At 41.2% G+C, this 12,841-nt stretch overlaps 1 protein-coding gene across 5 annotated transcripts in view; it reads right to left on the reverse strand.

Annotated features, from left to right (window-relative positions):
- Positions 1-6,116: 6,116 nt before the first annotated feature.
- Positions 6,117-12,841, reverse strand: part of LOC122557397 (protein ATP1B4-like) — a 69,747-nt gene continuing 63,022 nt past the window's right edge. For all 5 annotated transcript variants that reach the window (XM_043705069.1, XM_043705068.1, XM_043705070.1 and 2 more), the window contains one exon: positions 6,117-6,720. In XM_043705069.1, coding sequence (XP_043561004.1) covers positions 6,559-6,720 — 162 coding nt within the window. In that variant the 3' untranslated portion in view covers positions 6,117-6,558. The remainder of the gene's footprint in view (positions 6,721-12,841) is intronic.

Genomic DNA, 12,841 nt, shown 5'->3' on the forward strand with positions numbered 1-12,841 from the left:
GCAGGAATGATACAGCTGTTTGTGGAGGTGGAACTGAGGAACTTAGCATGACATATATGGGCTGGAAGCAGAAGTTGCTGACTTGCTGACTTTACAAAGATTCAGTGCTATCAACACCATGCTTGTGGCGCAGTTGGTTGGAATGGGTACATTTAAAAGGCATTTGGACAAATACATGGATAGGAAAGGTTTAGAAAGATATGGGCCAAGTGCAGGAAAATGAGGTTAGCATGGATAGATACCTTGGTCAGCATGGATCAGTTTGGACCAAAGGGCCTGTCTCCATGCTGTAGGACTCTGACTCTAATTCAGAAGTACACAGTTGTCCAAGGGTGAAGGACTTAATCATGAAGCGTGCTGATAGTGTGAGGGACATTGAAGACATGAAGGTCCACAAGACTATTTATCAGCTGTCTTGTACACTTTGCAATTTCATTCATTACATAAACAAAATTTCTTGACCATTTAGCTTTAAAAGTGCACAATTTTGCATTTGAAACTAAAATGATGGCATTTTACAGCTGGCATACTAAGACCTTAAGCATGTGGTCTGCATCCATTCTTCAAGGCAGATGCTATTGTAACTGCTACAATAAGTACATGTGTATAGCCCTCTGTTCTCTCATCTCCATCTAAGCCATCTGTATCAAAGAACCAATTTGGAAGCTGTTCTTGATTTTCTCGGTGAGAACGAACCTGCCTATCACCATGACACCAAAGGTCATCACCCTTCCAAAAGATTTTTCTAAAAGTCTGAAGCTGACCAGTGACCTTTTAGTACTTCACTCATTGTTTCATATAAAATAGAACAAAAACTGGGAAATGTTGGAGAAAATTAGTAGCTCTGGCTGCATCTATGGAGAGAGAAAGTTCAATTCTGAAGAGTCATCATCTTGGACTCAAAATGTTGACTCTTTTTCTCTCCTCACAGATGCTCCCAGACCAGCTGAGCTTCTCCAGCACCATTTTTATTTCAGATCTACAGTACTTTGCTAAATCTCTCTGAGGTAAAGCAATGGGCGATTCTTCTAAGAAAGATTTGGATAAAGGCAAGTTTCTTCTGACTGAATATTATAGCAACCTCTGAAAGTAATCACAGACATTTTGGCTTTCTAGCTACTTTTCATCAGAACTGGGAAAATTTAGCATGGTCAATCCACCTGACCTGCACATCTTTGGATTGTGGGAGGAAACCAGAACACCAGGAGGAAACCCACACAGACACTGGGGGAATGTGCAAACTCCACACAGACAGTCAGCCGAGGCTGGAATCTAACCTGGGTCCCTTGCGCTGAGGCAACATTGCTAACCACTGAGCCACTATGCCACCCTGGATTCTAAAGCAGTTATCTGCATGACAACTGAATCTTTGTTTGAAAATCCAACTGAAATTCAATATGCCTTTATCACATGATAAGTGCTCAAAAAATGGTTTGGAATTGTGAATTTTCAAAATCTTCCCTGAAAATTATAATAGTTCCATGTACTCATGGGTATCTTTAGCCTAAGGTCATCCAATTTGAAGAGGAAATATCTGTGAAGGAGCCATCCATTTTGTGCATCTCTAACAGGCTCAGCTGAAGAATAAGTGTGAACAGTGGAAGGAGTGTGTAAAATTCTGAGCACCCCACCACAATCCTCTTCAAACACACCTGCCTTACCGATAGCAGGGTAGGAAGATGAGCATAGGCTTATCAATTCAAAGCCCACAATTCAGCAATGGAAGAAAGTGATCTTTGATCCTAAGGGATTATCTAAGAAGAAAGATTTCGTCCAGGTTAGCCATTGTATTGGAACAACCTTCATGGAAGCAGCTAGTCAAAACAAGTCTACAGCGTGTTGTACTTGTGTAGGTTATTAGAATGAAAATCTAATTTCTTAACAAAATTTATTTTTGTATGAAGACAACTTTTTGAAATGGAATTGTCTGACATCTAAACTGAATCTTTGGAGTCTACATTTTAGCAAAGATTTGATGAATTTCATACTGACTATATCCACCAGCAAGGTCCGGTATAGACGCATGTCTCAGTAATGAGATGTCAATGGGAACCTTATTCAGACTGAATGCATCAGCGTTTGTGAATACATCTATTATTCCTTGCTTCAACTTCTTGATGACTGAATCAGATATTGATTCTGCAATAATCGCTCTAGCCTGAACAGCAACCATGTCAAAAACAAAGGTATTTGTGCCTTAATTTACATCCAGTTTTGTAAGTGGTTTGCTGATTTTGGCTGTATCAAGTACCTCTGGCTTCCAAAACATGCCAAGAGCCTTCAACTAGGTGAACCTGTGAACCATTGGTGCTTTTAAAGAGTACGCCATTCTTTAATGTAGGAAGTACACTCACATGGAAATTGAAGAATTGTAGTATGGACTTTCTTATGCTAAATATAAAAATTAGGAAAGCAAAGATGTGAGAAAGCACTGGCAGGTCACATTAAGGAAAATCCAAAGACTTTTTATTAGAGTCAAGAAGTACTGTGTACAAGTATATAAGTATATTTATATATAAGAAATATATAAGCATTGTGTCTCAGTAATCAGTACTGCTGCCCCATTCTAGCCTTGGGCAACCGTCTATGTGGGGTTTGCTCATTCTCTTCATGTCTGCACTGGTTTCCTCTGGGTGCTCTACTTTCTTCCCACAGTCCAAAGATGTGCAGGGTGGATGGATTAGCCATGGGAAATGCAGGGTTACAGAGATTGGGTAGCGGGTCTAGATCTGGGTGGGATGCTCTTTGGAGGGTCAGTACAGAGTTGATTGGCCAAATGGCTTTTTTATGCAATGTAGAGATGGTCTGATTCTCGGAGATTAACCAGGGAAAGAGTAGACCCTATTATGGACCAAAGTAACAATCTGTGTCTGGAGCAGGAAGATATTCGATGGGCCAAATGGCCTTACTTCCGCTCCTATGTCTTATGGTCTTATATACTGAGGCTTTAAAGGAGTACTTTGTATCTGTATTCACAATAGAGAAGGATGCTGTAGGTCTAGAAACCAGAGAAGCAGACCGTGATATACTTGAACAAATAAGCATTGAGGGGAGGAGTTATTAGTGGTTTTAGTAGGCTTATGATGACCCTTTTAAAAAACATTGATTTGATCTCAACGAGATTCTGGATTAGTGGTGCTGGAAGAGCACAGCAGTCCAGGCAGCATCCAAGGAGCTTGGATCCTAAGTTCGAATCACAAGACTTTAGAAAGGATGTGAAGGCATTAGAGATTGCTGAAAATGTGCATTTAATTGACTGTAGGCATTAATGTTAGCTGTGCAGACAAACGGAAGAAATAAGGCTGTCCTCCATTGATAGAATTCAGAGGAGTTATGGGAGAAGTTCTGAAACTCACGAGGGGGTCCGAACATAGTAGGTAAGGAGAAACTTCCCATTGATAGAAAGATTAAGAACCAAAGGAATTCCAGCTTATTGACAAAAAAAGAGCAATAGTAATGGGATGAAGTTTTTTCACCAGTTACAATCTGGAACGGAATGCCCTGAGAGTGTGATGGAAGCAGATTCAGTTGTGCCTTTCAAAGTAAAATTGGATAATTAGCTTGAGGAAAGCTCTGCTGGGCTAAAGGGAAACATAATCAACCCACTAAGTGAACTGCTCTGGCCAGAGTGAGCACAGGCATGATAGACCAAATTACCTCCACCAACTTAGTAAAACAAAACAAGGTTTTGTGAGATGGCTTAAATATGTCTGACGTCAGTTGAAGACCAATTTCTCCTAAATATTTTGAATGTTTGATATCTAATTGTAAATACTTCCATTGTCAATAAATAGGTCAGGTTTTTCAGGGTCAGCAGGATCAGCAGGCAATGGTTGGCTTTTATATACAACTTGCCTCAACAGAAAAGCATGGTGAAAGTCAAGCCCTACTGTTTCTGGAGCCATCATGAAAGATAAAGATTTTATGAAAGTTCCCAAATTTCACGATCTTTAAGACCCTGGTTAACAGAAAGCACAGACCAGGTTTCTGTACTTAACAGTAATTTCACATTCATAGGTTCTAGCTATGGAGTTTCCTGCTTTATGAATATCCAACGTATGAATGCTCGTACTTGCCATCATGATCCCATACATGGTATTAATCTTTAAAGATCTGACATACGAATATTTCTTGTACTTATGACTGACTGCTTTTCATTGTCCTGCATTGTATTCCAACTGGTAAACAAATCAGCTTATGGACAGATCCAGAGCACATTTGCAAATCCGGGGACCACCTGTACAGGTAAACAATTATGAAGCATTGACATATAACACTACTATTTAATACCCAAACCCTTCTCACACAATTCCTCCCTCAGGCAGACATAAATAGATAAAAAGAAAGTGTGGGTGTTGTGGGCAGTAGGAAAGACTGGAAAGGCTATTCAATAATTCCTGTTCACTGAGATGATCCTTTTAGTCCGTCAGGACCTACTGCTCCTCAATCCACCTTTCCAGCTATTTCCACTTGCTTATAGGAGGCATAGGCTTACTGGTTCACATTTAGTCACAATAAGTCTCTGACTTATTGGTAAAAAGCCACAGTTTACACAAAATGATGGGAAGAAGTAAACAGACTTTCCTCCTTATTTCAGTTTTTTTCTACTGCAGAGGAAAGGACCACTTCATCCCTTCCAGAATTCTGTTGGCTTCTCATCATGATGCAGAGGTGCTGTTGTTGGACTGGCGTGGACAAAGGTAAAAATCACACAACACCAGGTTATAGTCCAACAGGTTTATTTGGAAGCACTAGCTTTCGGGGTGCTGCTCCTTCATCAGGTAGTTGTGGAATAGGACTATAAGACACAGAATTTATTATTGCTATGAGTTCTGTGTCTTATTGTCCTGCTCCACATCCATCTGATGAAGGAGCAGGATTCCGAAAGCTAGTGATTCCAAATAAACCTGTTGTGCCATAACCTGGTGTTGTATGGTTTTTAACTTTAGCTTCTGATCAAACATCCATATCCACAAGCTGTTTAGCTGCCTCTGAGCCAGTTCCATAGTTATTGGCAGGCATAAGGCCTTTGGCTTCTACTGGTCACCAAGCTCAATCAGCCGCTTCTTGCTAGCCGAACCCCCCATCATACACATCCCCCGCTTTCAGTTCATCTGCAGTAAACATCTTGCCACGGTTTGAGCAAACAGCAGTGTAAACAGAACTTATATAATGAGTGTTGATGACCTGTTTCTAATGAAGTGCAGTAGTCCTTTCCACAGTCCTTGGTTTTTAAAACAGTCCTTTTCTCATTTCTGTCTACAATCAAACAAAACAAATTTTAAAAGATAGTCTTTGCAATATATTTTTTCTTTTAAAATTGTTCGATAAGTATAATTTCTGTTGCATGAGCCTGTGAGAAAGCTGCAATAGTGCAACAGCTGAAATAATACAATAGACCACAAGAGGGCAGGCTGTAATTTATCCATGTACAGTAGTAGAAGGGAATAGAATAGTAATCTATTATCACTTGTATTTTTACAAATAAAACAGTGAAAAGTGTTTAAGTCGCCGTACTCCAGCACCTTTATTAATGACAGAAACCATATATAGAAAAAGACAAGGAACACCTTTGTTCAATTCATGGCTCAAGGATTCCCAAGGTTAAGAAAAAGACAAAGACCACATTCTCCACTGCTGCAGAAAACCATCAAATCTCAGGCCATTGGAATCCTGAACAGGATCACCATACCACCAGAGATGCTGCAGAAACCGCCTCAAGGAATCCTGGGCCGTTGGAATCCTGGGCCAAACACACATCTTCACCAAAGATGCTGCCGATCCCGGCCATTTGAATCTCAGACCAAACCCACAACGCCACTGAAGACAATGAAGCAGACCACCATTCTACAGGACCTGGGGTGTGGAACACTTTGCAGAGGATGCTGCAAACCTTTTGCAAATACAACCTCTTTATAACATTTTTCAGTCATTTGTGATGTTCTATGAGACTTACAGTTTTGCATGGATGGACACCAAAGTAATTTACCCAACCTTGGTATTCTTGAACAGTGTTTGATCTTGAGATCTTTGATATTGAGTCTAATGAGACACTGATATCTTTTATTCAGTTCACAGTAGGCATGCCCAGAGAAAAAAACTCATAAAACCACACATCAATATAAAACTTTTATTTCCCTCTCTGTGCAGAAAATAGACATTTCTGGCAAAATTAAGACATTGGATAATTAATGTCCGAAAGATCTCTGCAAAGTAAGACCATAATAATTACATCCAAGTGTAAATAACTACATAGCTTAACCTTTTATCATTTGACAATTGTTTGGTTTTGTTATAATGATTTGACATCATGGAAACTTTACAGAAATATGTTCCATCAGTGACCTCTCCCAAAACCAAAGTCAAACAAAGTCTGAATTTATCTTCAGATGAATCTCTTGGCTATTGAGTAACTTAAGAAGGGAGGGATTAAGCTGCTAAATTTGTGAACCTTACTGATAGAATAGTCATGCTAGTTAATACAAGTCTTTCCTAGCAGAGAAATCGAATCATTAGATATTGCACCATTGTCTTTTGCAAAGGAACTTTCACTTTACATTATTCTTGAATATTAAGTGTGAAAACAATCCTGCCAGAAAATCGATCTTCAAAGATGTCATTTTGGATGCCAGGCCCGTTTACTTTACATTGAATGCTCACAGCGCTGTTTTTCTTCATATTCTCATACTGCATGGCCACTATAGGAATCGAATAATTTACCTAGAATGATTAACAATCAAGAAGTGAAACATCAAAGTTTCTTAAAAACCCAAGGTCTAACTTTTACTCCAGACATCCCCATTGCCACTAAAATAGAAATACATAAAATTAATAAGAAAATTAGAAAATACATTTAAATGTTTTTAATCAAAGGTGGTGAATGTAGAATAATTACTTAAGATTAGATCCCCTACAGTATGGAAATAGGCCCTTCGGCCCAGCTAGTCCACACTACCCCTCTGAAGAGTAACCCACCAGACCCATTCCCCTACACTATATTTACCTCAAACTAATGCACCTAACACTATGGCCAATTCACTTGACCTGCACATCTTTGGATTGTGGGAGGAAACGCACAGAGACACAGAGAGAATGTGCAAACTCCACACATATAGTTGCCTAAGGCGGGAATCGAACCCGGGTTGCTGGTGCTGTGAGACAGCAGTGCTAACCACTGAGCCACCATGCCACCACTTAAGGCCTGATTCTGTTACTAACTTTATAAATATAAATGTGACCTTGCACTTTCTTTTCTTGTTCTTTCATTGGATGTGAGTGTTGCTTGCAAGGCCAATGTTTATTGCCCATCCCAAATTGCCCTTCAGAGTATAATAATAAGTTATCTTCTTGCACAACTACAGTCCATGTGCAGTAGGTGCACCCATAGTACTATTAAAAGTTAAAAGGTAAAAGGTTCCAGGATTGTGACCCAGCAATCATTCCAGATCAGCATCGTATCGGATTCAGAGGGAACTTGCATGGCAGATGGACATCATTAGCAAGGTAGTATTCACTACCCATTCTGAATTACCCTTGAACTGAGTTTATTTTTATTTATTCATTTTTATGGGATGTGGGTGTCGCTGGCTGGCCAGCACTTATTGCCCATCCCTAGGTGCCCATCAGAAGGTGGTGGTAAGCTGCCTTCTTGAACCACTGCAGTCCACCAAAGCCATTAATGAGCGAATTCCAGGACTTTGACCCAGTGAAAGTGAAGGAACAGCAATATATTTCCAATTCATGATGGCGAGAGGCTTTGAGGGGAATTTGAAGGCGGTGATATTCCCATATATCTGCTGCCCTTGCCCTTCTAAATGGAAGTGGCCATGTATTTGGAAGGTGCTGTCTGACGATCTTTGGTGAATTTCTGCAGTGCATCTTGTAGATAGTGCACACTGCTGCTACTGAGTGTCCAAAGTGGAGGGAGTGGATGCTTGTGGATGTAGTGCTAATTAAGCATGCTGCTTTGTCCTGGATAGTGTTAAGAAGCTGCACTCATCCAGGCAAGTGGGCATCACACTCCTGACTTGCTATTTGTAGATGGTGGACAGGCTTTTGGGAGTCAGGAGGTATGTTACTCACCACAGTATTCCTAGCCTCTGACCTGCTCTTGTAGCCATTGTATTTATATAGTGAGTCCTCTGATCAATGAGAACTTCCAAGATGGTGATAGTGGGGTTACCAGTGATGGCAACACCATTGAATGTCAAGGGATGGTGGTTAGATTGTCTCTCATTAGTGATGGATCAGTGGTGCTGGAAGAGCACAGCAATTCAGGCAGCATCCGAGGACAGGCAAAATCGACGTTTCGGGCAAAAGCCTTTATCTCATTAGTGATGGCCTGGCATTTGTGTGGCACAAATGTTACTTGCCACTTGTCAGCCTAGGACTGGAGATTGTCCAGATTTTGTTGCATTTGGATATAGACTGCTTCAGTGTCTGAGGAGTCACAAATGATGCTCAACATTGTGCAATCATTGTCAAACATTCCCACTTCTGACTTTATGATGGAGGGAAGGTCATTGATGAAGCAGCTGAAGATGTTTGGACCTAGGACACTACCCTGATGAATGCCTGCAGAGATGTCCTGGAGCTCAGATGACTGACCTCCAATAACCACAACCATCTTCCTACATGTCAGGTTTGCCCCATCATATCTTTTGATTCCAGTTTAGCTCCAGCTCTTTGATGCACCCCTCGGTTGAAAGCAGCCTTGATGTCAAAAGCTGTCACTCTCCCCATCCCTCTGGAATTCATCACTTTTGTCTGTTTGAACCAAGGTTGTAAGGAGCCAGGAGCTGAGTGGCCCTAGCAGAACCCAACCTGGGTGTCACTGAGCAGGTTGTTGCTGAGCAGGTGCTGCTTGATAGCACTGTTTATGAAACCTTCTATCTCTTTACTGATGCTCGAGAGTAGACTGATGGGGTGGTAATTGGCTGGGTTGGATTTGTCCTGCTTTTTATGTACGGGACATACTTGGGGGCAATTTTCCACATTGTTGGGTAGATGCTAATGTTGTAACTATTCTGGAACAGCTTGGCTAGGCGAGTGGCAAGTTCTGGAGCACGAGTCTTCAGTAATATTGCCACAATATTGTCAGGGCCTATTGCTTTGCAGTATCCAGTGCCTCCAACCGTTTCTTGATATCACATGGAATGAGTTGAAATTGCTGAAGACTGTCCTCTGTGATACTGGGACCATTGGAAGGGGTGTAGGACCATTTGGCGCAGCCACTTTGGTGCGAACGATTCGGCGCAGCCGATTTGGCGCAATCCATTTCAGCACGAGCGATTCGGCGCAGCTCTTATTTATTCCTTTTTGGGCTTACTTACAAGCATTAATGAATGCAATAAAAAGAAAAATAATGTTTATCCTCTTCAGTAAAAATGTTAAAAAGAAAATAAAAATGAAAGAAATAAAGCAAATACAAAATTGTTGATGGCATTTTAATGGGTTTTATTTTATTTTATTTTAATAATTTGTATATTAATATGTTTTATTTTAATATATCTTAATAATTTTAATAATAGTAGTTTAATAACTACTACTGAATAACTACAAAACAGTTCTGCGCCGAAATGGGTCTGCGCCAAAATGGGTCACGCCAAAGCAGCTGCGCCGAATGGTCCCACTCTGCACTGGAAGAGGCCAAGATGGATCATTCACTCTGCACTTCTGGCCAAAGAAGGCTGGAAATGCTTCAGCCTTATCTTTTGCACTGATGTGCTGGGCTCTTCCATCATTGAGGGTGGGGACATTTGTGGAGCCTCCTCCTCCAGTGAGTTGCTTAATTGTCCAACACTATTCACGACTGGAAGTGGCAGGACTGCAGAGCTTAAATCTGATCCATCGGCTGTGGACTCACTTAGCTCTGTCTATCACTTGCTGCTTATGCTGTTTGGCATGCAAGTAGTCCCGTTTGGTGGCTTCATCTTCACGTCTGCCTGGTGCTACTCCTAGCATGCCCTCCTGCATTTTCCATTAAACCAGGGTTGACCCTGTGGCTTGATGGTAAGGTTGAATGGGGAATATGCTGGGCCATGAGGTTACAGATTGATTTGCTAACGCCATTATAGAGGACAGGTCAGTCACATTGATGTGTGTCTGGAACCACACATCAGCCAGAAGGCAAATTGCCTTCTCTGAAGAACACTAGTTAACCAGATGAGAGTTTACAACAATTAGATTTATTAATTTAATTTAAATTCTACCAGCTACCAGTGGTGGGCTTTGAGTCCATGTGCCTGGAGCAATAGCCTTGGTTTCTGGATTACTAATCTGTGACATTACCACTGTCTCGGCCCACTCCATGTATTTGTTGTCCTTTATCACTTCAGGTGGTAGAGGCTGTGTGTATGGGAGTGCCCTCAAAAGAGTCTTGGTGAGTTAATGCAGAGTATCTTGTACACACCACAGCCGTGGTGTGTTATTGGAGCATGGAATAAATGGATGGAGTGCCAATCAAGTGGGGTTGCTCTGACATTGAGCTTTCTGAGTGTTGGTAAAGCTGTACTCATTCAGGAAAATTACGTATTCATAGAATACATAGAATTCATAGTGTGGTAAAAAACCATTTGGCCCAACAAATCCACACCGATCCACCAAAGAGTAAGCCACACAGTCCCATTTTTCTGCACTATTACTCTACATTTACCACTGACTAAGGCACCTAATCTTAAACATCCCTGAACACTATGGGCAATATAGCATGACCAATTCACCGAGCCTGCACATCTTTTGGATAATGGGAGGAAACTGGAGCAAACCCTCACAAATACAGGGTGAGTATGCAAACTACACACAAACAGACACTCAAGGCTGCAAACGAACCCAGGTCCCTGGCGCTGTGAGGCAGCAGTGCTAATCACTGAGCCAGCATGCCATCCTCCAACACATCCCTGACTGTGCCTTCTAGATGATGGACAGATTTTGTGGAGACAAGTTCTGAGTTACTTCCACCAGAATTCCCAACCTTTGACCTGCTCTTGGATTAAAGTATTAACTTAATTGGTCCAGTAAAGCCATTCAAGTGGTGTAGAATATTAGGAATATAGTGGTACCAGGGAACTGCACTGTTATGTGGCTAGGTCTAGTTCTTTACATTCTAGCATGAGAACCCAGAGGCTGTGTTGCCCCATGTCAGGACTGGAGAGGAACTTGCAATGGAAAAGGCAGCATCAAGCTATCATAGTGCGTGCAGCTATGAACAGCATAGGTAACACTACTAATGAGGTTTTGCTTTGGCAATTTGAGGAGCGAGGCACTAAATTATACAGCAGAACCTCCCAGTTAATAATTTCTATTAATCTCTATAATAATCACTAGTGTGGGAGAAGTGGATTTGTGGAACATTGGCAGCAGTATTGGAATAGACTTCATCTGAAACATGCTGAACTGGTGTTCTGGTGAGGTAGAGAGGGTTTTAATCTAAATAGAGGGGGAATGCAATCAGAACCAGGTTTGTGATACATGAGCAGCTTGGTTGAGCAAGCAGGGAAGAAGAAGAAAGGAAGAACAATAATGATAGGGGGAATCCATTAGTTAGGGAAACAGGCAGGTTTTTCTGTGGCCAGAGACATGGCTCAAGGATGGTATGTTGTCTTCCTGCTCCCAAAACCAAGGGTGCCACAGAGTGGCTGCAGGACATTCTCCTAGGAGAGCGTGAACAGCCAGAGGTCGTTGTTCCACACTAGTATGGTACTGGTTCTCTACAATTTCAACTCAGCTCATTCAGCTCCTCTGCCTTTTCCCCTTGGCCCTGCAAAAATCTTTTTATTTAAGACAATTATCCTATTCCTTTTCAAAACCTAGTACCAAATCTGCCCCCATCATACGATAAGGCACTACATTCCAGATCCTAAACACTTGCTGCATCCAAAGATTTCCTTCATATTCTCTGGGTCTTCCAATCACTTCAAATCAGTGTCTTCTGGTTCTTGACTCTTCCACCAATGGAAATTATTTCTCCCTATTTGCTCCTATTAACATTAACTGTTAACAAAGTGTTTTGAATCATGGGTACACTGAGAGTTCTGAAGTAGATTCATATTGGACTCAAAGCTTTACACTATTTCTTTCAGATGCTGCTAGACCTGCAGAACTTCTCTCAAACATTCTGTTTTTATTCTTAGCTCCCCAATACCTGCAATATTTTGCTTTCATACTGAGACTATTTGCATTACAACATGAGAAGACAGTGACATAGTGACAATGCCACTGGACTCATCATCCAGGTTATTGTTCTGGGGGGCATGGGTTTCAATCCCACCATGGCAGCTGATGGAATTAGAGTTTAATTTTTTTAAATCTGCAATTAAATAAAAAAGGTAGTCTAATTGTGACCACAAGCAATTGTTGAATGATGTGCAAATGCATCTGGTTCACTATTGTCTTTTATGCAAGGAAATCTGCCGTCCTTACCCAGTCTGACTTACATGTGACTCCAGTCCTAAAGTAATGCAGTTGATTTGGTTTTCTGGGCAATTAGGAATGGGCAATAACTGCTGGCTCAGCCACTGACACCCACATTCCATGAAAAATTAAAAAAGGAACAAGTCTTGTCATTCCTCTTTAGAAAGTGATATTAAAATATGATGGTTATTTCCATAATGACCACTTGTAATAATAGCTACTATTCTTCCTGTGAATGAGTCAATGAAAGGAGCTGTGTGCAATCTCTTTCACCTTTATTGTTTCATTGGGTAACCAGGAGAAAGTGAGGACTGCAGATGTTGGAGATCAGAGTTCAGAGTCAAGAGAGTGGTGCTGGAAAAGCACAGCCGGTCAGGCAGCATCCGAGGAGCAGGAGAATCGATGTTTCAGGCATAAGCCCTTCATCATT

Source organism: Chiloscyllium plagiosum, chromosome 15 (genome assembly GCF_004010195.1).
Source record: "Chiloscyllium plagiosum isolate BGI_BamShark_2017 chromosome 15, ASM401019v2, whole genome shotgun sequence".
NCBI lineage: Eukaryota > Metazoa > Chordata > Chondrichthyes > Orectolobiformes > Hemiscylliidae > Chiloscyllium > Chiloscyllium plagiosum.